Below are 25966 nucleotides of genomic sequence, written 5' to 3' on the forward strand. Positions count from 1 at the left end.
TTGGGATTTGATGAGGAATTGTTTAAAGTTGTTTAGTTTTGATTTGGAGTTGTTGTTCAGATAAGTTATGTCTAATTTAGATTGGGGATCTTCACTCTTGTTCTCTCGTTTTTCTTTTAGCCTTCTCCTACATTAAACTGGAAAGAACTAATACTTACTAAATTTCTTACCTTTCTTATGGATTTACCTACAAACATTTTGATGTTGCTTCAAATTCCTAAGTTGGGATAAAAGTTTTTTTTTTTGGTTGGATAAAAGATTTGTAATTATTACTATGACGGTTCAATTACAAATAACATTATGACATGAATATGAGTAAAATTATCATTTATCCATAAATAATTATAAAATAATTATTTTTCAACAACACAAACCAAACAACCAATCAAATTATTCGGCTCAGTTGCTAATCAACAGATTATTTATATCAACTGCTAATCAACAGCTTATTAATAAACTACAACTGACCTTAAATAAACCCTTAATTATTTGTTGATAGAAAAAATATATGCAATATTCAAAATAATTAACTACTATTTTACATGCTCTTGCAATAATTGCTTTTTTTTTTGCTTGGATCTATTTGAAATTTTACATGAATTTAAAATTTTATTATAATGAAGGGGCATTTATAAATTTACATACATGCCATAAATTTAGGGTGCGTTTGAGACAGCTTGTACATTTAAGGATAAGTTACTTATCCTGAATCGCAGCCCGCAAGCGGGCCGCAAGGTTCAGCTCAAGGCCTGCGTTTAGTGTAAAAACTCAAACGCGATTTTTGATAAACTGGTGAAACGTGCGAACCAAACGGTACGACGGCGTTTTCAAAACACCGCCCGCACTTATTAGCTTGCCCCAAACTGGCCTTGATTATACATAAATTTAAAATTTGTGACCGTTCAAAAACATAAAGTTTACAAATACTTGATCTTATATAACAATAATGACATCAAATATATATTTATATTCTAAAAAATTACATAGAACATACATATTATTTATCAAAATATTACATTTCCGAAGTAAAATCTTTCTAATTGAGGAAGCAAGCAAATAAAGCCGAAAAAAAAAAAAAAGAGGCATTTACATAAAAAACAAAAGTTTAGAATGCTAGATATGTAAATTCATAAAAAATCAAGTGGTATATATGTAAATCTTCCCAAGAAAACAGAAAGTCTAGCACTAACTGAAAAGCAAGCAAATAACAAAATCCAAATATATAGAGATCAAGCAAGCAAGCATTACACCATCAAATCCCTCTTTTACATTTTGATCCCACAAAAATACATTTTCATATATGAACCACTGTAAGTAATATGCGCCTATTCAAAAACTCATACCAATTACATAAGATGAGCACATCTTTTTGCATAGATAAAAAATGGAGTGAATAGCTCAGAAACAGCAGAATACCATTTTCATTCATTTCTGCTCTGCAGCTTCAACTGGATGAACGATTTCAGCTTCCAACGGCTCAGTGGTATGAAACGGAGTAGATTGGCTCGGTGAGTCATGATAGTTTGCTTGAGAGGTTTCGCCCCACCGGCCTCCGAGCGCCATGCCCATCATCTCATAAATCTTTCCTCCGAGCTCCCCGGGGTTATCCGGCTGCAATACGCACCATTTAATCAGTGAGACATATTCTATGTGACGATCCATGCTATGTATGAAATCGCCACTAACGAAACGTACGCAGAACCTTAAGCATTGCTACTTACAAAATCTAGCACCGAGTTGATGCTTTTAAAAACATGCCACAAACAAATCATTGAGAATTTGATAAAAATAAACAATATCATGAATTTTGATATTTGAGCAAGTTTGTAAATAGCAATATTTCGAATGCTAGATTTGTAAAAGTGGATGAAAGAGGGTCCAGATTTGTAAATTGCAATATTTTGGATGCTAATTGCCCCTAACGATAAATTATTAGTTGTGTGAACTTGCATATCATAACTTATTGTTAGTATGGATTTGCTAAAGGTTTCTTATAGGTTCAATATTACAATTCCTTCCTAGGATTTGTTCTGTGGACAAAACCTAAGAAAGGGCTTTTAAAATTCAATATGGATGGTAGTTGGAATAATTAATTTATTGATATGAGAGGTGTGTGCAGGAACTATTCTAGTGCATATGTGTTGTGGTTTTATGCGTCGGTTATTGCTTCTTCACCTATTTGTGCAGAGAGGTTGAGGTGGTGATTACTACTTTGAACCTTGTTGTAAGATGTGGTTGTAATAAAATTGTATAGAAATGGATTCTTTGGAGCTGTGGAATTATTGTAATGTGAAAAATACGTATCCTTGGCATTTGATTATTCATATGAAAAAAAAAAATTGCTTTACTTGAGCATGTGCAGGTCCAGTGGTCGTTTATTCATCAAGAAGGAAATCAATGTGCTAATTGAGCTGCGAGAAGAGAATTGGATTCTCAGGTTGTTTAAAGGGGATTGTTTGAATATCCCTTTTATTCGTGCTAGTAATAGTTTCTAAGCTTTTTGTGTGAGTTGTATTATTGGCTAATGATTCTTAGGATTTTATTTGCTTTGTGTGAGACCGTATGTGTTTGGGGTTTAGTAGAACTATTGGCCACAACCTTATAATTATTTTTTTTGATGAAATAAAATTTCTTACTGAATTCATTAAAAAAAACATATCATAACTAAATGTAATGAGCATATAGGGGTGTCAAATTAGGTTGATGGGTAGAGTTCGGTTTGACCCAAAATTGACTCCACTTGAAATTGCTTATACCTGAACCCAACCTGAATATCAAGCAGATAAGAAAGTCCAACCAAAATCCAACCTACCAACCTGAACTCGACCCAAATAACATATTTAACAAAGGCATAAAGCCACTCAAGTCAACTTGGATGTAATCTATAGGTTCAATTCCGAGTTACTTAGGGGGGTTGGCAAGTCACCCAAACCCAACTTGAAAAAAATAAAAAGGGTTAAGGTATCTAACACGAACCCGACCTCAACAGAAAAATTATTCAAATCAACCAAAACCTAGATTTTTCGAGTTAACTTCAAGTCAAATTAGCATGTCGGGTAAATTTTTGGCCGACCGCCATATAAGTAAACGAGTATACACTTGGCTTATTCTTTTGGAGAGCAAAGCTTTGTATTGTCATGTACTCGTTGTATACTAAAATAGAAAGAGACAACTATGAAAACACAGATGTGTCTTCCCGACGTAGAGCTACATACGTAATTTGCACGTAATAATTTCTCGTAACCGTAGTGATATCATTTCAATAACACGGTAAGCCCGCCACAACTTGAATCATGCATTAAATTTTGGATCCAAAGCAGAGAGTGTGTGCGCGCGCGCGCGTTAAGTGTTCACAAAAAGGAAAGGAAAGCACATAAAAATAAGGGATGCATAATGGAACTCACTGTAAAGCCACTTGAAATCAGAGCGGTTTCATAAAGAAGATCAATTGCCCTGAGAGCATCAGGATCATCAGGGTAACTCTTACTAGCAACCTGTCAGAGATAATAATATTATGGAGTTACATAAAAACAAAAGGAGAAAAAATTTACATAAATACTACTCTATTCTTTAGGATATCCATATATAAACCTAAACTTCAATGTTTACATATATGCTACCTTATGTATGCATGAAAAGGAGTACTTCACTTATAAGAAATTGAAAAAGTGGCAATTTAATGTGTGATGTGAAAGTTCTGGGAAGAATAAATGTAAAAAAACAAAAGTTAAGGTGTTAGATATGTAAATACATAGGGGTTGGTTGGTATGTATGTAAATGCCTTAAAATAAAAGAAGTCAAGAACATAAAAAGGATTTCATCAACCAAAGTTCAATTCACCATATGTGATACACATCAGGAGATCATGCTAAGAATGGTTTTATTAGAAATAAAACTCGCCACTTCCAAATAAACCATAATTCAGAACCTGAAACTAAAAACTCATTATTTGAAAAGCCTGCCACATTTGCTAAATTTTGCAGTAAAAAAAGGGGAAATTTACATGCATACCGCACAATTCTTATGGATTTATATATATAGCACCTAAAGTTGGATTTTTACATTTATAACACCATTGTGCTATAAACCTACGCATAAAAGATGCATTTGACTTTTAAAAAAAGTTAGTTAAAATGGTATTTTTTGATGGGATGTTAAAAGACTTGAGTGCTAAGAATGTAAATCCTCAAGTTGGGATGTTAGATATGTAAATACTTATGTGTGGTATATATGTAGATGCCCAAAACAAATCTCATTAAATTTAGGATATTGTCTTCACTTCCAAAATTAAATAGGAAGATTGATATGTAGATGCCCAAAACAAATCTCATTAAATTTAAGTTATTGTCTTCACTTCCAAAATTGAATAGGAAGATTCACATACATATCCCTCAATTCCTATGTATTTACAAATCTAACACATACTTCAAATTTTACATGCAAAAAAGGAGTATTTTACATGTTAAAAGTTAAAATGGTGATATTTTTCATCTGATATAAAAGATTTGGATAGTCTAAATGTAAAAAATAAAATTTAGGTGTTTCAAATGTTAACAAATAGGAATGGAATGATATGTATAAAAATGCCCCAATAAAATAATCCAGAAAAAGAAGAACCTGAGGTTTATTTACAGATTAAGAGACTTACTTTCAGATTTTTAATAATTGGATGCTCGGGATTAATTTCAAAAACCCTTCTTGAGCGCATGAACTCAAGGCTAGAAGTATCTCCTAGGGTTTGTGCTTTCATTAACCTGCAAAACACCATGGATTAGCCTTCTGGAACTTCGATAGAGGGAGAAGATGATGAGAGAAGAGAATCATTCACCTCTCCATATTCGCCGACCAACCGAATTTTCCACTAACTAGAACGCATGGCGAGGAACTGAGGCGGTTCGAAATCTGAACACTCGCAACTTTCTCACCCAATCTTTTCTTTATCCAATCACAGGTCTGGATGAATTCTTGCTTGATTTCTTTCTCCTTCTCCTCGTCCTTATCACCTATGGCGGAAAAAAAGTGGAGAAATCTTAAAACAGATCCATAAAAAGGGGCATTTACATATATACCAGAACCTTACCTTTTACATTAATACCACTGAATCATTCATAGAATAGGTGGCATGTAAGTAAAAATTTAAGTTCAAATGTTACATTAAAAAAAAAAAAAAGTTGCTCACATACAAACAAAATCCAATGAAAAAAAGGAAATTTACATACATACCACAACTTTTTTTTCCAAAAACAAAATCCTAAAGTTTGATATAACACTTCGGTAGCATAATCATATCAAAACCTATACATTAAAAGGTGTTTTTAAATTAAAAAAGCTAGCATTAGTGTTATTTTTTCCGTGATGTTTTTGTAAGTGTTATATTTGAAATTATTAAAATTTCAGTGTTAGATATGTAATTACCTAAGGGATCGTTTAGTGCGTATGTAATCAGCTAGAAATTCTGCTAGAAAGTATATTGTTTGCACAGGATTGTGTAAAGGAATCATACACCTTTTAAGTTTTAACCGTTAGGGGATCGTTTAGTGCGTATGTAATCAGCTAGAAATTATGCTAGAAAGTATATTGTTTGCACAGGATTGTGTGAAGGAATCATACACCCTTTAAGTTTTAACCGTTATCATCACAAATTTGAATGGGCATTTACATACATACCATCCAAAATTTAAACAATCCTATGTATTTACGTATCTACACCTAAATTTTACATTTTTATATTTTATACCACTCAAATCTTTCAAATCACATCAAAAATACCACCATCTTAACTTCTAAGAAGTTAAATACACCTTTTATGCAATAGATAAAAGTGCATTCATGTAAAAAATGAAGTTTAAGTCAATTTTTAAGTCTTAGATATGTAAATACATAAGAATTGAGTGGTGTGCATGTAAATCATCCAAATTTGAATTAGTAGTAAGGATAAGACTTCTGAAAATGGTAGTGGTGGTAATTATCACACAGTGAAAATAAGTAACTCTTTACAAATATAATAATAATAAAACTGACCAAGATCTAAATCCTCCTTGCTGATATCAACAAAATTTTTTTCCTTGTAGGACTTCAGGTTCTGGATAGCAAGTTCGTCCATGGGGTCAACTAAGAATAGAACCTGCAACAAAGAACAAATTCATAAAAAACAGAATTAAGTTAAGAGTAAAGTGCCAAATTAGTCCCATTAAAAGTTGATAAGTGTTAAATTAGTCATCAAACTCTTTTAATGGAGGATAAAATAGTCCTCACTAAGGATTATTTCCATATTAATAGGGTCTAGGAACTACATTGATATTTTATAACTCTGGGATTAAAATAACCTCCTGCAAAAAGTCAGAGGATTGCATTAAGTAGTCGACAACAAGTGTAAAACTTTGTCTAAAAAATAATGATATGAATCATTTAAAGCATTGTGCAACTAATACAGCACAATGAAGAAAAAGGATTCATGTGGCCGGCCCCACTTAGTGGGATAAAAGCTTGTTGTTGTTGTTGTTGTTGTTGTTTTTGAAAGTGTCGGACAACCATTTAACTTAGTGGGATAAAAGCTTGTTGTTGTTGTTGTTTTTGAAAGTGTCGGACGACCATTTATAAACAATCTCATTAAGTTAATCAGAGAGCTCAAAATAATTTTGTCAAATAGAGAAACCCATTATAACGAGAAATTACTTCAAAATCCTTTTGAGAAAGTTTCTCAAGAAAAGGAGCATTCTTTGCGCTTGTCAAGCTGTCCGACGCGATATAGTAGATATCTTTCTGATCTTGCTTCATACTCTCCACATATTCGTCTAAGCTGATCAGCTCTTCCTCACTTTGAGACGAGAAAAATCTGAGAAGTGGCGCAATGCGCTTGTGGTTTGGATGATCTTCAATGCATCCCAATTTTAAAAATTTGCCGAAATTGTCCCAGAATTTATCATAATCCTGAAGGCATTACAGAGCAAACCACAGAAATTCTTGGTGCATTAAAATGCAACCAGAAAATATAATTCAAATGAGTATGATTAGCTTTAGTTTAAGAAAAAAATTAAAGACTTACATCTCTGTTTTCGCTAAGAGAAATTCCCAATATCATATCAAATGCCTTGCGAACTAACCGTTTCCTCATTATTCGTACCTAGGCATGTCGAAGAATGAATTATGACATGGTAAATACACAAAAAAAATATTACCCATTTACTACATACCATTCAATTTTTATGTAATTTACATATCCAACAGCTAAACTTCAATTTTTGCATACATACCACGTTACCTATGTATGAAAAGGTGTATTTCACTTCTTAAAGATTAAGAAAGTTGATTTTTTTTATGAGAAATGAAAGTTTTGGGTGGTACAAATGTAAAAAAACAAAGTTTAGGTACTATATATGTAAATAAATAGCAATTGGGGGGTAAGTATGCAAATGCCCCAATAAAAATAATGTTGGTATACTTACGATGCGGCTTTCTTGAAGAATCTCGCGCGAGACATTCAGAGGAAGGTCATTTGAATCCACGACGCCTTTCACGAAACTCAAATATCTCGGGAACTATTCATATAGATAAAATTTGTTTAACAGACTAATGATAAAATATAACGAGTGTTACGCAGACAAAATTCGCTCACCAGTTCCCCATCAAAGTCATCTGATATGAATACGCGTTTAACATAAAGCCTTATGTTCTTTGTTTTATTATTCAACATATCCTCCTTTTTCACAGCAGGTACAAACAAAATGGATCTGAACTCCACTTCTCCCTGCAATAAAAAGAACTCGGTTAGATGAGCTTACAAAAACAACTTGTCACAGATCACAGAACTCGCTTAAATTTTACATGCAAGGCTTATTCATAAAAGCCATTGTCTTCTTTAAAAATGACTGAACATTGCTTTGCTATTCACAATAAAATATTGGAAAATTTACGTACATACCACATAATTCTTATGCATTTACATATTTAACACCTAAAGTTTGATGTTTATCCTTACAACACTTTGGTGTCATAAAACCTATGCATGAAAAGGTGTATTCTACTTTCAAATAGTTAATAAATAGGGTAGTATTTTTCACGTGATTTTAAATATTTGAGTGTTACGCATGTAAATATGAAATTTTAGATGTCAAGATACATAAATACATAAGAACTGTGTGGCATGTATGTAAATGCCCCTAAATTATTTCATGAAAGTCACAGGTATTAATTTGTAAATATGAATGGTTGCAGGGGCATATGCTACCATTTAAGCAAAAGAAAAATATCATTAAACAAGATAATTAAATTATATTAATACATACATAAAATTCTGCAATAAGAATGTATTATATGTAATTATGTATGGTCGGATGTATCAACTAATGGAGATGTGAGATGTTTTCAAGATTAAATTTAGAAAATTAAGTCCTAAATTAAGTTGTATTTCTGAATTTTAGAAATGATATTATTTCTTCTAACCCAAATGCATCCAATGATACTTATTCAACACATCATTAATGTGAAATCAATCAAGATTTTATTTTTTTTATTAAATGCATTGGCCGTGTTGCAATGAATGCTATAATCATCTCAACATCCTAAGTTATTCATTTTATATACAATTTATTATAGAAAATAATTTAATCAAATGAAAAAAAAAATTTATATGGGAGAGATTGTATGTATATGTAGACTAATAGAATTTATCCTCACATGATACCAACTGGAATACTAAGGTACTCTAGCAAACAAAGAAGGATAATATTGAAATTAAAATTCATAAATGGGACAATTTAAACAGTTCTCATATGATGGGTGTAATATATAAAAACGAAACGGAAAATATAAGGTTTCTTCTAATTCGTCTAATTGACTATTCAAATACTCTTAAGTTAACACTGTTAGATAAGAAGTGCCGAATAATTTTATATTGATTTATTTTAACAAGCATTCATGTTGCCTTCTAAATTCTATTATTATTATTATTATTATTATTATTATTATTATTATTATTATTATTATTATTATTATTATTATATATATAAATCAAAATTTTAGAACACCTTGAGGAATAAGTTAGCAAACCTTTTAGATTAATGACATTTTCGTTGTATTAAATGTTGACATTTTGAGATTATTTATGAATTTTTAAATTGATATTAACCTTCGAGTTTGTAGATATAAATTAAGCCCCGTTTGATCATCATATGTTCCCGCATGGGTAATTCTAAGCTCCCGAGATAGGTCGCGATAAGTTAAAAATATATCATTAACTTAAATTTAGATGAAATTTGTGCACATACATATGAAACGAGAATCATTAGTCCTATCATTTCAAACTAAAGAGCCAATTTTTTTCAATTCAAAATGTCAACACTAAAAAGGATAATGCTCCATCCCCCATAGCACTACAACAATGAAACATAACTTTGATCTCATATAAGTAGTTTTTAGTTAATTGAATATCTAAAAAACTTAAATGCTTCGGGTTCTCAATTTGAATCCATAAAGCAAAAAAAAAACAAAACAATTAAGTTCTACAAAATCAACTTGAAAGAGATTTGAGTGTAAATATTTGGAGAGCAAACCAACTTAAGCTTGGAAGAAAATCTAACCTCAAATAATTATCTATTATATATTTTGATACACTGTGCAATAATTAATGCACATGTTGTTTCAACAATCCTTGCTATCCTAAATTTTTTATAACAGTTTTTTACGCCTATGGAAAAACAATAGACTTTCCTTCTTGCTAATGACAAAATAGTGCTCTATAAAGTAAAACTAATAGTTCAACAATCCTTGCTATCCTAAATTTTTTATAACAATTTTCTACGCCTATGGAAAAACAATAGACTTTCCTTCGTGCTAATGACAAAATAGTGCTCTGTAAAGTAAAACCAATAAACTAATAGTTTGTTTGTAGGCAACATAATAGTTTCAGTGCAAAGCAAAGTAAAAATTTTAGGGGCATTTACATACATAGCACTCAATTCTTATGTACTTACACAACTAACCCCTAAACTTTAATTTTTACGTTCATACCACGTCAAAAATATCAATATTTTAACTCTTAAAAAGTGTAATACATCTTTTTGGGGGCATATACATAAAAATTGAACTTTGGATGTTAGATATGCAAATAAATACGAATTTAATGGTTTTATATAAATCTTCCAAAAGTTTAACCAAAAAGAGTAACATAAGAGGCACCTCTGTCGTAAAATGCGAAGAAGCCAAAGGATCGACATATTCATTGAACGTCTTCTTGTAGAATTCATTGTAATCATCTGTAGTGACATCTTTAGGGCTACGAAGCTGAAAAAACATGCAAGCATGAGAGCATAACTTTGCTTGTCAAGACAAACAAGAGTATATTAATCGGAGATTAGACACTGAACGAGCACTTACCCATATAGGTTGGGTCTCATTTATAAGTTCCCAATCCCAATATTTCTCAATAACCTTTTTAGTCTTCTTTTTCTTCTGCAGGTCAAAATGTATTTTTAATCATTCTTTATGCAATTTTATTAAAATCTATGGATCAAAAAATCAAAGTAGAATTCTGTTATCAGTACCTCAACATTACCATCTTCTTCAGCATCCTTCTGAGCTTCTGTTGGCTCCTCATCAATCTCAACCTGCAACATAACATTAGTATACTCTAGTAAAAGCTTCACACGAAAAATAAATAAGAGGCTTTTACATAAATTGCACACAATTCTTACGTATTTACATATCTCGCACCAAAACTTTCATATTTACACCAATAGCACTCAAATTTGTAATACTTATATAAAAAATAGCACTATTACCCCTTTTCATGAAAGTGAAATAGCATTTAAAGTGTTATGTATGAAAATCTGAAAGCATAAGTGTGAAATATTTAAATAGAATTGTATGCTGCATCTGTAAATTATCCAATAAATGATTTGTGAAGTTCCAAAAGCATTTAGGAACCACGAGAAAACTTGAACAAATAGCAAAATATCAATACAAACCTCTTTAGTGAAACCTTTCTCTTTCCAAGTATAAATTGGGAAGGAAACAAACTGAGAATAATTCTTTATAAGGTTTTCGATCCTCTCCGGATGAGCAAATCCCTTATCATCGCGCTGATGTCAGAATAAATCAAAATAAACATCAAGACAAACTTTAAAGAACTCACAAAACTTAGATATTACAAAATCATGCTGCTGCAAACCTTGAGATACAATGTAATGCGAGTTCCTCTTGGGATAAGCTTATCCTGATCAGTCTCCTCCCTTATTGTATAGGAGTTAGCATTAGCTTCTCCTTCCCAGACAAATTGCCTGTCCGATTTTGGACTTTTTGTTGAAACGACTACCTGTTCATAAAATTAAAACAGATTGTAAGATCATCGAGTTGATAGCAATGTTTGGATGGGAATCGGTGCACATGGACTGTCAGTTTTAAGACATACAAAAGCAATGATCATATTAAATTAATGGGTGTTTAAATACATTGCACACAATTCTTACGTATTTACATATCTCACACCTAGGCTGTCATATTTGCACGCAAAGCAAAGTGCTATATACATAAATATGAAAATTTAGGTGTGAGAAGTAAATACATAAGAATTGTGTGCTACCTATAAATTTTCCCTAATATTAATGACATAAAGAGGCTAACAAAAAATAGCTCCTGTGGGATTACAATTTGCCTTGCAAAACATTAAAATCCAGTTAAAAAGAAGAGATGCAAAGAATGAGAATACCTTGTCAGCAACAAGGAAGGCCGAGTAAAATCCCACCCCAAATTGGCCAATTAAATTGCTGTCAGCACCAGCTTCCTTACTATCCTGTAAAAGAAAATCTATCCGTTCTAAAACACATTCAAAGTTGAGGATATCTGCATAAATTTAGAAGGATAAAAAAGTTGCTTTTTCTGATATTCACAACCTTCAAAGCCTTGAAAAACTTCGCTGTTCCGCTCTGAGCAATAGTTCCAAGGCAATCAACAAGCTCTTGCCTCGTCATGCCGATTCCAGAATCACTGGAAAGTTAAGTAAAATTCCAGATAATTACAAGTGTAAATATCAAACTAAGGATGTTATATATGTAAATATATGAGAATCGTATGTTATGTATGTAAATTTTCCCAAAAGAAAAGCAATGATTGCCGCATTGACAGAAACTATTTAGACTCACGTCAAAGTTATTATTCCATTGTCCTTGTCAGTTTGAATCCGAATGTTGAGATCGACAGCATCTTTCAAGAGTTCGGGCTGAGTAACACTCAAATAACGCAACTTGTCGAGAGCGTCGCTTGCATTACTGTTACAAGAAAATTCATTGCAATAAGTACCTTCATTGGAGATAATGAATTGCATGGATTTTAGAAGGTGATATGAATATCATGTTAAAAATGAAATAGCACCAAAAGAAATACTATGAAAATACTCTTACCTTTTGGGAATGTTTATATGCATACCACTCAATTCCAATGCATTTACATATCCAACACCTAAACTTCAATTTTGACATATATAACATCTTTCCTATGCGAGGCGAGGGACATTTCACTTTTTAAAAACTAAAAAAGTGTTCTTTTTGATGTGATATGATCTATTTAGTGGACTGAATGTAAAAAAGCATAGCTTTTTTGTGTAAGATATGTAAATACAAAGGAATTGGGTGACGTGTATGTAAAATGTAAATGACCCACCATTTTATGTGCTTACACTTACCTAGTGTGATAATGCTCAGGAAACAACTTCAATTATTCAAGGGATAAAAGGATGATGACAAATCACTCTTAAAATGCAATCTATGTTATCATAATGGAGTAAGAATATATTAATGTAGAAGTCCCTCAATAGTTGGAACAAAGAAATTAGGGGCATTACATACATACCACCCAATTTTTATGTATTTACATATTAACACATATAATTTTGCATTTTACATTTGTACCACCAATTGTTTTCATATTACATCAAAAATACCACTGTTTAAACTTTTATAAACTGAAATACACCTTTTCATACATAGAGAAGGAGACAAATATGTAAAAATTGAAGTTTAGGCTGTCAGTACATGGGAATTGATTGATATGCATGTAAATTTTCCAAAAAAACTTAAAAGATTGAGTTTTATGAAGAAGCTAGAATCATTATTAAAGCATTCAAGGACTTACAGACCTAATCAGCTCCCGTAGAAACACTTCTTTGTTGCTATATAAACTATGAACTATGAGATCCATGAGGCGACTAACCTATAAAACAGAAGATTATCAAATCAACAACTTTTACCAAAATAGCACTGACTTACCCGGTGATGAATCAGATAGAAGAGTGAAATGCCTATCTGACTCAAAAAATTGCACAAAAAAGTACTATATTTATTGCTTTAGCTCAGACGGCATACCTCAGCCTGGTACTCAAATTTCTCTGCTGGAGGTATTCCATCGGAAGAATCAATGGCAGTAGCAGTAGATTCATACTGCCTACCAACAAGATTGCTATTTAGGGCCGCTGATAATCCCAACTGAGAAGCTTTGGATGCAGATAGAATAGAAAACAAGCGAAAGGAGGATGGGAGATATCTGGATTCATGCTCCCAAACCTGGGAAAATTATAAGAAATAAATAAAACCAGAAATGTCACAGTTAAGAGATAATATAAGTATTAAATATGAACGAAAATGTGTCCTTTTTAGTTAAGAAAAAAATGTAATCAATAAAAAGCATGCTTTTTTAAGATGCCTTGTAGAAAAATCATACTTTTCTGCAGTTATTATCGATGTGCAAGTCAGATTTTAACCATAAAAGAAAAGGAAGATATACATGCATACAACTCTATACATATGTATTTATATATATCTAACATCTAAACTTCAATTTTTTACATACATTCCACCGTGAAAAAGTGCATTTCACCATTAAATATTAAAATGGTGGTACTTTTTATGTGATATGAAAGAAATGGGTGGTGCAAATGTAAAAAAGCAAAAGTTAGGAATTATATATGTAAATTCATAGGAACTGAGTCGTATGTATGTAAATGCCCCAAAATAAATCATAGGAAGCTTTCAAGGCAGGGATTTTTAAATTTGCTGAAACTACATGTAAGCATGAAGATAAAGGAGAATGCTTTGAGCCTCCAATACAATCGTTTCCAATGTGTGAAAGAACGAATTATATTAATAACGGTGTTCGCAAGACAATGGACCAGGATTAGTCTCTCTCTTCTTTAATTTTTTAACTCTGTTTCTTAAACATGTGAGAATCGCCGCTGAGTGCTGAAAATTGAAAATCTTCAATCATTTTTTTTTTTTTCCTCAAATATTTCATGTTGAATTGTTTGAAGAGCTTTCGATGAATATCAATGCCAGGCCGATGATTCTCTTTTGTTAAAAATACAGTTATGGTTTCTCAGTGCTAAGAAATTGGCAGACTTTAATCCCCTTTTCAAACATCAAGTAATTGTGGCAAAAGGCTGAATGTTTCCAAAAGATTTTAATGGAGATCAATACCGAGCCACCCAAATCACGATTTCAATTTATGAAGAAAGTAAAGAAGAATATGAAGAAGAGCGGATTTTACCGAGTTCTGAGCTGAGGGGAACAGAGAGTGGTGTGGTGAGGCCAAGAGAGCCGGCCAGCTTTGATGCGCGCAAACACATGAGCGCACCGCCGCAGAAAGCGATCGCCGGGAAGCGCCGAGCATTCTTCCGTCGAGATCCTCTCCTGCACTCCGTCACTCGATTCGTTGGGTCGGCTCTGTAGGGCTTAGGGTTTAAGAAGGGTTACCGCGACACGCTGAAGCTTCTGGAGCTGGTTTCAACGGCAAATCATCACAGCCGTTCAATGAGACTGATGAATCAAAAATGATAAATAATATATAAATACTTAAATATGTCTAATAATTAAATCTTTACAATATTTTGTATAATGTATGATAAGCGATCAATAACTTCTAATCATCTAAAACTTTGATTTCAACAAACATATTGTTGAATTCACGGTTTCAACGTGATGAATTCAATAATATTAAAGTTGGTTTAATCTGACTTAACTCATGTCAATATCATGTCATTAAATTATTTTTTAAAGCTTTCAATGTATAGTTGGAGGTCAACCAGATTTCAAATGTTACATGCTTATACTATAATGGATCATCTCAGCGAGATAAATTTAAAGAGCTTAATATCACTCAATTCTAACATTATTAAGACACTCAAATATTCTTTAAATGTAGTTTGATTGGAAGAATTTCTCTAAGTTATTTGATACAGTTATCTGAATTCTTTCCTTATTTAAAGAAATGTCTCTCTCATACTCTATAAATGGAGTTTGACCTCTCTCCTAAAAGGGGGCATAGATTTGGAGTTATAAGAATATCAAACATCTGATAAGAAGATGAAGCTCAACATCATTTTTGCAACGAAAACCGACAAATTCCTCTAGCTTTCGCGTCTACCGACCTCTGTCGCCCACATCTACCACTGTCGATCACCCTCTTTCATCGACCACAATTGGTTGCACCTGCTCCTTGCAGTGAACTCCCTTGTGGAGTCACAACATGCACTGCAAAATCACAATGTATGTTTTGCAGTGCATGTTGCGGAACAATGAAGTGCGCGCTGGAGCAATACGACATTAAATATACAGTGCAAACGACACTCCCCAATAATGGTGCAACACAATGTGATTTACATATGGTGCAATTATTCCTCCCAAAGATGATGCAGTGATACACCTCGAAGATGATATTATATGGACTTCTAAAGCTTTCTTTTCACAGCTCACTACTATGCTTACGTGGCTTGCATGTAGTGTTGTCCTCAACTCTGACCTCTACATCTTATGAACAACATCACAACTCACCAATATGACCTACATGACAAAATACGACCTATGTGATTCATGGTTTGTGTAGCTCATAACTCGGGTCTCAGCGGTCAGCTATTACAGCTCTCAACTTAGGCATTTGCATTCTACAAGCATTATCATAGCTTATGCAGTTCCCAACTACTACATTTTTAAACTAAAGGCATTGTCACAACTAGTGTAACTCTCACTTACGGCATCTACGACCTACATATGTCATCACAACTCCTAAGTAAAGCCTATGCAGCACACATATGTCATCACAGTTCACCACTATAACACATGTGACCAACTACGACATATGTGGCTTACAAATCATGCAACTCCCGACTCCTGCCACTACAGTCTATGAATGTCATTACAACTCACCACTAAGATCTAAATTACTAATTATGGCCTATGCAATCCACAACTCATATAATTCCCAATTATGACCTCTATAACCTATCGATGTTATCACAACTCATCATTACGCCCAAGGTAATCAACTACAACCTATGTGACTCACAACTCATGCAACTTCCTACTACGACTTCTATGGCCAACCGATGCTTCGGAAACAACCATCTGCTACCCACATAACTAACAACTACCACTACTTTCAATTACAACTTACACGGCTAACTGGTGCTACAACTACCATCCACAATATTTACGGTAGATTACTGCCTCCATAACAATCGCCCATAACCCATGCAACCTACTATCATCGAGAGCAACATTCATTACAATTAGAATACGACTATTATCGATGAACTATTATTGTTCATTTTGCAACGATCAATTTCGGGCCTTTATCTTTCCTAATTCAGGAGAATGGGACATGTGTACTCATCATTCATATATATTTATTTCAACTTGAGCTAGACCTCGTAGTTTTCTCCTATTTTCAAGATTTTTCACATAAAAATTGATGTCTTCTTCTGCTTACTTCCCTTTAATCACCTGAGCATGTGTTAGATTTTTGTGCAGTGCAGAGTTGATAAATAATTAGTCCACCGTCATGGACATTCGAGATGCATCAATGCATTAATGTTGCAACATATCAAAATATAAGAAATTATAAGATAAAAAACACGCATGAAAATATTTTTTTAATATTATTTTAAAATCCAAATGTTATCTACATAAATATACAAGTTAAAATATTGGCGTGCTCTTTAGGGCGCGGCGTAGTGTCTTGTTAGGGGTTTGTTGACTTCAAAATGGCCTATACGGCTATACATTAGCTTAGGCGTAGCACCATGAGCATTGGGGCACCAAACTTTAAAGTGAAGATGACCTCCATATGTTATGTTCTATCTGCATACCACATATATAAAGACAAAGAAAGCACAAACAAACATAAAAAATAGCACCAAAAGTCAAATTAAGATCAATTTAAAAATGAGTTGAAGTCAAACAAAAGTTTATTTGTCCGTGTCAGGCTCGTTTTGATCAAATTAATTAAAATAGATAAATGTTTATATTGTATTTAAGAAATAGTAGATTTTATTATTATTATTTTTTAAAAGGTTTGACAATATAATTATAAAAAAATATTAATTTTTATGTTAAATATGTAAATACATAAGATTATGCTGCCATGCATGCATATACTCAAAAAAAAAAATTGATGCATATGGTAATATATGGTTACCATAAGAGGGGGAACTGCATAATTATAATATTTTTTTGTCCCACATCGGGAAAGAGGTGCATTGATATGAAAAAAGTCTATAAAATTCAATAAACTCTTCAATATAACCAAAAAGAAAAAAAAAAAAAGAATGATGTCCTAATTTTGGATTTGGTTTAGTAAAAATAATTATTTCTTAATTTAAAATATGTTAAATAATTATAATTTTAGGGTGCCTTTTGAGGTAGTTTATGAGCTTAAGGGTAAATTGCATATTCTGAATCGTGGCCCGCAAACGGGCTTAAGATACAATGAAACTTGTATTTAGGGCCCGTTTGAGGCAGCTTATTTGGTGTGGTTGCTGTTCTGTTTGGGTAAACTATGTTTTGGAACTTATGCGTTTTCAAAACATTGAAAACAGTATTTTCACACTGCACCTATCTATAGGTGCGGTGACAGCTTTCTGACAGTGAACTGACTTTTTCTATAAAATAAAAATTTGTAATAGTCATCGCATCTAATTTATTAATAAATTATTTTTAATTAATTTATTAACAAATTATACAATAAATTGAAACTCGCTCAAAATAGTGTAAGCATTTCCAAAACGCCACGTATTGGTAACGGCTGAACTCTCTAAGCATTAGAGTTTCGTATACGACACTTTCTCTCGATCTCAGCTATGCCCTCCACCGATCTTCTTTCTTGTTTCTCAACAATGCCCCATTCTGAATTTCGCCGATCCACCATGGAATTGTAAGTTTTGATTCAATCACTTTGCCTTTATTATGCTGATCTCTGAATCACTGTCGTTAATCTTTTCTCTTATACCGATCGCTTAATTATTATGAATTTTTTCCGGAGGTTTCTCGAGATGTTTCAGTGATTGTAAGTTCGCTGCATTTATGATTCTCTTAGATTCAAACTATTTTGCTTTTTCAGTTTTGCGATCGCCGCAGTGCGATTTTAGCTCGAGATTATACTTTTGTTTTATGAAGAGACGATCTGGGTTGTGAAAATTTGTGAGAAGATGCCGGGGGACGATTACTATGAACGACCCTTGTTTGGGGGAGCAATATCGAGCTGCTTTCCGCTAAGATTTCAGGTGGTTTCACTATTTTGATGCGTTTATCTATCTTTTTCGACTGGTGGATCGATGATGGCTGATTGTTTTGTTGATCAGGATGTGAGTGAAGTGAGAGAAGTTCCCGATTATCAGGTTTTAGGGATTCTCTTCTTCCTGACCTAAAATTTGATCGTTATTTAACTTCTATTAATATTTATTTTTGTTGATCGTCTTGTCTTCTTTCTATTTGTAAAGGAGGCGTTTGCGGATTCCAGCAGCGATGAAACCCTAATTTTTGAGCTTTTGGATTTCAAAGGCGAGATTGAAGACAATGCCAGTGCCGTTTGGTTTCTTCGGGACATTGCTCGTGAACAGGATGCAGAAGATAGCATGGTAAGAAGTAGATAATGAAAGTCTTTTTTCGCCATACTTAGAATAATACTAGTTCAGAAAATTGCAAGTTTTTCAGAATTTTCCTTCAAAAAACTATGTATTGGCTTATTGGATGCTTTTGTTATTTCTTAGGGAAATTTATATACATGGCACACAGTTCTATGTATTTACACATCTCATACCTAAAATTTGGTATTTACATATATATCTAGCACTTTGGTACTTTAAAGTTATAAATGAAAATGTGTAATTAACTTTCAAAACATGGTAATAGTGTTAATTTTGATGTGATATTAAATATTTGAGTGTTTTGTGTGATATGTATGCAAATGCCCTATTTAAACCTATGAATGAAAATGTGTAATTGACTTTGAAAAAAATGATAGTAGGGCTATTATTTATGTGATATTAAAGATTCGAGTGTTCTTTGTGTAAATATGAAAGTTTAGGCTTGAGATATGTAAATACATAATAATTATGTGCTATGTACGTAAATGCCCCTATTTAAACCTATGAATGAAAATGTGTGATTGATTTTTAAAAAATGGTGATACCAAAGACTCAAGTGTTCTGCATTTAAATATGAAAGTTTAGGTGTGAGATGTAAATACATAAGAATTTTGTGCTATGCATGTAAATGCCCCAATTTCTTTGGACAGTCCAATGTGTCTTTTTAATGCAGTAAAATTCTAAAATAGTCTCTTGACTATTTACATGGAGTCTTTTTAATTCTCAAGAGTATAATAAAAATGGCAAATTAGTCCCTTGACTTTTTTAATATTGGCTGAAATAAACCCCAAGGAGGACTATATTCGCCCCCTTTAAAAGGAAAAACTTTTCTGTGCGGACTCTTGACGTAGCTCTACGTGCGGCGCAGGGTATTCCTAAGTTATTTTCAGGTTATTTCTGGGTTATTTTCAATAATCTCGAAATATCCCAGAAATAACCTGCGGTTTTTATTTTTGAGTTATTTCTGAGTTATTTCGGCATTATTAAAAATAACCCAGAAGTAACCTAAAAATAACTCAGGACGAACCTGCACCGCACGTAGAGGTACGTCAGGTGTCCGGACAGAAAATGCGCCCCTTTAAAAGAGTTTGAAACTAAATTAACACTTTTACAGATTCTGGGACTAAAATGATACTTGACAGAGTTACATTAAGGCTAATGATGGTGATTATTTTATTGATTTAGCCTTTTATTTGTTAAGTAAAAAATTAATTAGGAAGTTTACTTACATACCACTCAATTCCTACGCATTTACCTATCTAAGTCCATGCCGTCTTACCTATGCATGAAAAAGATTTATCTCACTTTTGAAATGTTATAATGATGGTATTTTTGATGTAATATGAAATATTTGGGAGTATAAATGTAATAAAGCAAAATTTAGGTCTTAGATATGTAAATACATAAGAATTGAGTGGTATTCATATTGATGCCCCAGATAATTAATACTGTTAATGCCTATCTCATCTGTTCTTGCTTATGAGTAAATCATCCAACTCATTTTATATAAATAAGATAATTCCACTTTATTTTTTTCATTTCTGTACGCATTTGTGCTGCTTAAACATTATTTTCAATGTTTTTAAAATTATGTTAATTTATTTTTAGAAGCAAAAGATAAAAATATATTAAAAATACATTAAGTAAAATATATTTTTAAAAATGAATAAAAAATATTAACAAAAATAAAAATTAAATTAGATCCCGAAAAAGCCCTAAGAGAATGGACTTCAGTGTAAGCTCTTTTTCTTTCCACTGCAAGCAGGTCCAAGAACACTCAGGAACAATAGAAGTTGCTGGCTTACAATATAGAGATGGTCCTGTAATATATCAAACAGCAGTTGGTCAAATGGTAAGTTTGTTGTTATTTTTTCTATCGGGACATTCACATGCATACCACACAATTTTTAAGTATTTACATATCTGACACCTAAACATTCATATTTACATGCATACCACATCGAAAATATCACAATCACTACTTTTTTAAAAGTGATATACACCTTTTTTTACATAGGTTTATGACATCAATGTGTTATAAGTGCATATATCAAATCTTGGATGTTAGATAGGTAAATACATAAGAATTTTGAGGTATGTATGTAAATTTCCCTTTACTTTGGGCATTTAAATGCATACCACAAATTCTTAAGTATTTAGATATCTAACACCAGAACATTCATTTTCAAGTGCATACAATTTAAATCTTTAACATCACATAAAAAATACCGCCATCACTAATTTTTAAAAGGTGAAATACACCTTTTAATGCATATATTTATGACTCCAATGTATTATAAGTGTAAATATTAAACTTTGGATGTTAGATAGGTAATACATAAGATAACTATGGTGATATTAATCAAACCGGTTAAGGTTTTCTTAATACCAATGTATTTACGTATTAGCAACTAAAGTTTGATTTTTATATTTATACAGCCCGAATCATTCATATCACATAAAAAAGAATGCTTGCTTTAAACTTATAAAAAGTGAAATACATCTTTTCATGCATAGGAAAGTTGTTATATATGTAAATGCATAGGAATAGAGTTGTATGTAGGTAAATCTTCCTTTTTTTTCTTATACCAGTTTAATTTGGAGTTATTAAGACCATCTCTTGTTGATGTGCGGTTACTATTTCTTCTCTTCTTTTCCATCATTACAGACCATTTCCAAAGACAGCCAAGGAATGGAGGCACAAAAAAGTGTGCGGGTAAGTTTGTTGCTGCTATTTTTGTTAAAAAAGGTTGAGGAATTCTATTAAAATCTCTTTATATGAAGGTTTATCTGGCAAATTTGCGTCTCAAGGAATTTGGCACTGATGTGCTGATTACTGCATATGAGCAAATTTTAGACAAGTAAGGCTCGACCTCAAAAACTGTTTCTTTGATATTTGTGGTTAAGCTAGTCTGCATTTTATCTCATTGCCTCCCCCATTTAATCTGAAACTGGACTTGAAATCCATATGTAGCTTTGCTACTCTAAATATTAAAACTTGTTTGGGGGACAGCTGCAACTTTATAGAAGTGTTTGTACAGCTGCCATTGAGAAATTGATTTTTTTGAAAGTTGTTGTGTGTTTGTGTGTGTGTCTATATATATATATATATAATTTTTTTTTTTTTGAATGCACAATGGTACGATGAATATCCAAACAAAATAAGATTTTACAACATATGAACAAAATGCTAAGAACAGGTTCAGAATTGATAAAAACACATGCACCATACTACACAAAAAACCTTTCCCTCCACCCTGCCTTGAAAATACAATTAGATTGATTGGTGATCGGCAGGCGAATTATCTTTATCCTTAGTATCGTGTTGAAATCTTACAGCAATACATGTTATGTTGTCTGCACTTCCATGAGAGAAAGCAGTCTCAGTCAACTTCGTCAGCCTCTGATTCTTCTTTTGTTCTTGCGAGAGAAATTGCATCGTCATTTGGTACAAAATCCCATAATCCATCACTAGCCAGAACCAAGAGGTCCAAGTCTTCACCAACTTCTTCTTCCTGAATCTCAGGCTCTGCCACTACATATTGCTTTAGCAGGCGATTACCAAAGGCACGTGACATTGCAAGCACACCTCCAACTCTCCAAGTGCCTGCCCACATAACAACTCCTCCCGCATCCTCAATTCTCTTGCGCTCATCACTTTTATTTGGCTTGTGGTCGTCAGAAAGAGGTATAGCTTTGCCTGCTTTTGAAATAACAGTACGTGAATCTCCAACATTAGCTACATATAAACGTTTGCCAACTAGAACTGCAGTTGAAGCTGTAGAACCATCATCTCTGAAAGTATTACTTTCAGAATCTAGGAAGTCGGTATCAGTTTTTTTATAAGTCTCACATATAGCCCTTTTTGTGTCAGTTAAAACTCTGGATGCTTAAGAAGGTTTTCAAATAAGGCTCCTTCAAAAGTTCTGCTTCACGCGAACCACGATGACCGTCAAATATTCCAAAGAGATCAACAGTTTGCCCATCTATTGTGGAGCTCCTTATGTCAAAGAAGTCCTCCATGCTTGCTCTCTTTCCTCTAAAGCTCGAGTATCCACAACTCAATCTAGCATCCTCACTTTTCCAACCTCCGCTAACATAATCTACCTCGCTGTCTTCATCACAGTCCTCTGGAAAGGTATTAGAGACGGCTCCAGTATCCAGCGTTGTGCCCGACGTGGCCATCAGCGTTCCGATAGTACTGAACCTAATTTTTCTGTGGAAGGTTCACTCGCAGTTTTGCATCCAGATCCCACAAAAAAAAAACAATCTGGCTTTTCCTTCCCGAAGATGAGGAGCGCCACAAATGTCCAGTCCGCACGATAAAACTTGGCAGACTAGCAATGCATACCATCTGATAAAATCGATCAACGTTAGCAAATGACTCAAGACAACAAATCCAAATAATCCATAGGGTTCGGAATTCGAAAAGTTATTCACAGTTCAAACTTGATCGCTGCCGCTAGCCGTGGTCTGTTAGTAGAGCAGCTTCTCTGAAGGTTGTAAGTCCCCTTAGGTAACGGGTTCGAATCTCTCTTTGGCCAGTTTGCCGGTAGTGAGGGCGGTCCTCGAATAGTTAGGCAGATGAGGGTGGCTGGGGGCTCGTATAATAGACTCCTGTCATTCTTTTTTTAATACATATATATATATATATTGGAAAAGCGCACAACTCTTTTACAACTACCGTTCAGCAGAATAAATGCATCTTCAAAATAGGCAATTTAAGTAGTTGTGAAGTTGTTAAATATTTTGTAAAGGATCAAGTGGTGTGCATTAAGCACACCTTGGATTGATTAGTATAAATGTGTGGGCAAATTTATGAAGTATAACTTTAAGCATTAAAGTAGAAGTGTAAAATGAAACTTAGGAGCACTATGCAATAAAATAATATCATAAAAATATGTATATTTGATAGAGCTCATTAAAATTATCATGTTATATCGAATTTAGAATTAGATAAAGAAATCATTGATAACTAAGTTCATTGAGGTAGATCGTAATGAATTATTTTGTGGTTTAAATTGTGAAAGATGTACTTAGACATTAGAAATGAGTATCTTAGAGCGAAGTGGGAAGCAGATTCGTTGAAGATAAGATAGCGAATAAATTGACGAAAGGTAGAAGATGCACAAATAAGAATAGTTTGATAGAAATTAGGGGTATTTACATTAGTAAACAATTCTTATGTATTTACATATCTCACAGCTAAACTTTCATATTTACACACATAACACTTAAATCTTTAATATCACATTAAAAATAGCACTATTACCACTTCTTAAAAGTGAAATATACATTTTCATGCATAGGTTTAGAGTACCAAAGTGTCATGTATGTAAATGCAAAAGTTTAGGTTTGAGATATGAAAATACATTAGAATTGTGTGCTACGTATTTACGGAAAGCTGCATATGTAAATTTACCTAGAAATTAAGCAAAGAAAATTCCTGCGAAGTGGAGATTTTTGAGATTTATCAGATGAAAATAAATAAGAATTTGATTATTTTTCATATAATGAAATTCAGAAACCCTAAAAATTTATGTTCTTGTTCTAATTACAGTTCCTTAAGTGAGACTGGAAGCATTGAGGAAGCTGACCCAACAGTTTCTGGCAGCCTATCTGTTGCAGAAGTCTTTAAACTATCAGCCGCAAGCTTTAAGGTACTTGACTGGAATCTCTTTGGTGCTGGGGCTTGACTAATCATTTAATATGATTTTAGGAAGTATTGGTTAAGGAAATATTTACATATTATTTTAATATGATTTTAAGAATTATTTGACTGTAATTTATTTATTTTTAGATAGAGAAGGTTTATCTAAAACTGTGGCTTATCTGTATTCTGTTCACTATAATTATTTTACAGGCAATGAAACAGGAAGGATTTGTCTTGTATTATAATTTTTTTACCAGAATTTCAGGAAATTATGAGTTTGGTATGAAAAATTACAGATAGAATGTAACATATGAATGAATTTGAAGTTCACACCTTCGATCATTTGGGATGAATTTAGAATTGGGCCGATTTGATTGAATTTGAGTTACACGGTAAAACACTGGTAAAATGCTGCCTCACTGAGGCCCAAAGTCATGATACTCTAATAATAATTCTATTTAAAATTGTAATGAATAACACAATCAACCAAGACAATGCACATACATAAAGTTTATGGGCATTAGCATCTTGAGTTATTTACATGTATATCATATAATTCTTATGTATTTATACATATAACACTTTCAAGATTGTAAGTCCCCTCAGTTTTGACCTGTTAGAGCAGTCTCTTTGAAGGTCGTAAGTACCCTCAGGTCATTCGTTCGAATCTCCTTGAGGGGGTTCGTATAATTATCTTCGGCCATTCTTTTGAAATACATATATATATATATATATATTATTGTATTGTATAGTTCATGAACATATGATAATTAAACCTTCATCAAATTTTTATTTTTTTGTCATGTAAAATTTATATATTTTGAACTTTATGAAGTTTTCTGTTGAAATTTAAATTAATTTTTAGGAAATTTAATATTACATGTATATAGCATCTAAGCTCTTTTTAAATTCATATTTTTGACAAATATTAAAAATAATTTTCTCTTAATTTTTTATGATTTTAAAATATAAAATTTTACGTGTTTAGAACGGATAATATTATGAAATTTTATAATTTATTATAAAATTCAATGGAGTTTTCACCAAAATAAAAATTATTTGTACATGTCTAGAAAGTAGAGGGTGTTAATGATTGGAGCTCGAGCAGCCCTCAATTTAAGGTTAAACTTAATTAGTTGATCAAGTTCAAATTTATGCTCCAGCTTAAGTCTATGAGTTAGAACCGATTATTTTATATTAAAAAGAGAAAAGATAATATTAATTCAGTTAATATTATAATAAAATGATAAATAAATTGAGCAATTTAAAAATATATGATAAGAAAATATTTGATATAAAATAGAAAATATACATTTTTAAATATTAATAATTTATAAATAAAGTTTTGAATTTTAAAAAATTTTGAGTGTGTATATATATATATATATATATATATATTTTATATAAGC

At 32.5% G+C, this 25966-nt stretch overlaps 2 protein-coding genes and 1 pseudogene across 2 annotated transcripts; 1 reads left to right on the top strand and 2 right to left on the bottom strand.

Annotated features, from left to right (window-relative positions):
* Positions 1-1159: 1159 nt before the first annotated feature.
* On the bottom strand, positions 1160-14783 carry LOC110030165 (heat shock protein 90-6, mitochondrial-like). The gene is made up of 20 exons (XM_020732763.1): positions 14533-14783; positions 13356-13553; positions 13130-13203; positions 12138-12263; positions 11889-11982; positions 11705-11788; positions 11168-11311; positions 10965-11078; positions 10542-10604; positions 10375-10449; positions 10177-10281; positions 7616-7747; positions 7446-7538; positions 7046-7123; positions 6676-6930; positions 6022-6124; positions 4829-5003; positions 4649-4754; positions 3405-3494; positions 1160-1611 (listed from the first exon to the last, which is right to left on the bottom strand). Exons 1-20 carry the CDS (start codon positions 14653-14655, stop codon positions 1426-1428), a joined length of 2418 nt encoding a protein of 805 aa, XP_020588422.1. The 5' UTR covers positions 14656-14783; the 3' UTR covers positions 1160-1425.
* Positions 14784-18048: 3265 nt separating this feature from the next.
* On the top strand, positions 18049-24798 carry LOC110030182 (probable ran guanine nucleotide release factor). Its single transcript, XM_020732779.1, has 8 exons — positions 18049-18192; positions 18379-18541; positions 18620-18655; positions 18758-18895; positions 20670-20756; positions 21573-21620; positions 21689-21765; positions 24465-24798. The coding sequence occupies exons 2-8, from the start codon at positions 18467-18469 to the stop codon at positions 24598-24600; spliced, it is 597 nt and encodes a 198-aa protein (XP_020588438.1). The 5' UTR covers positions 18049-18192; positions 18379-18466; the 3' UTR covers positions 24601-24798.
* On the bottom strand, positions 22056-23485 carry LOC110030180 (annotated as a pseudogene).
* Positions 24799-25966: the final 1168 nt, after the last annotated feature.

The sequence above is a fragment of the Phalaenopsis equestris genome, unplaced genomic scaffold (assembly GCF_001263595.1).
Source record: "Phalaenopsis equestris unplaced genomic scaffold, ASM126359v1 Scaffold000670, whole genome shotgun sequence".
Lineage (NCBI taxonomy): Eukaryota > Viridiplantae > Streptophyta > Magnoliopsida > Asparagales > Orchidaceae > Phalaenopsis > Phalaenopsis equestris.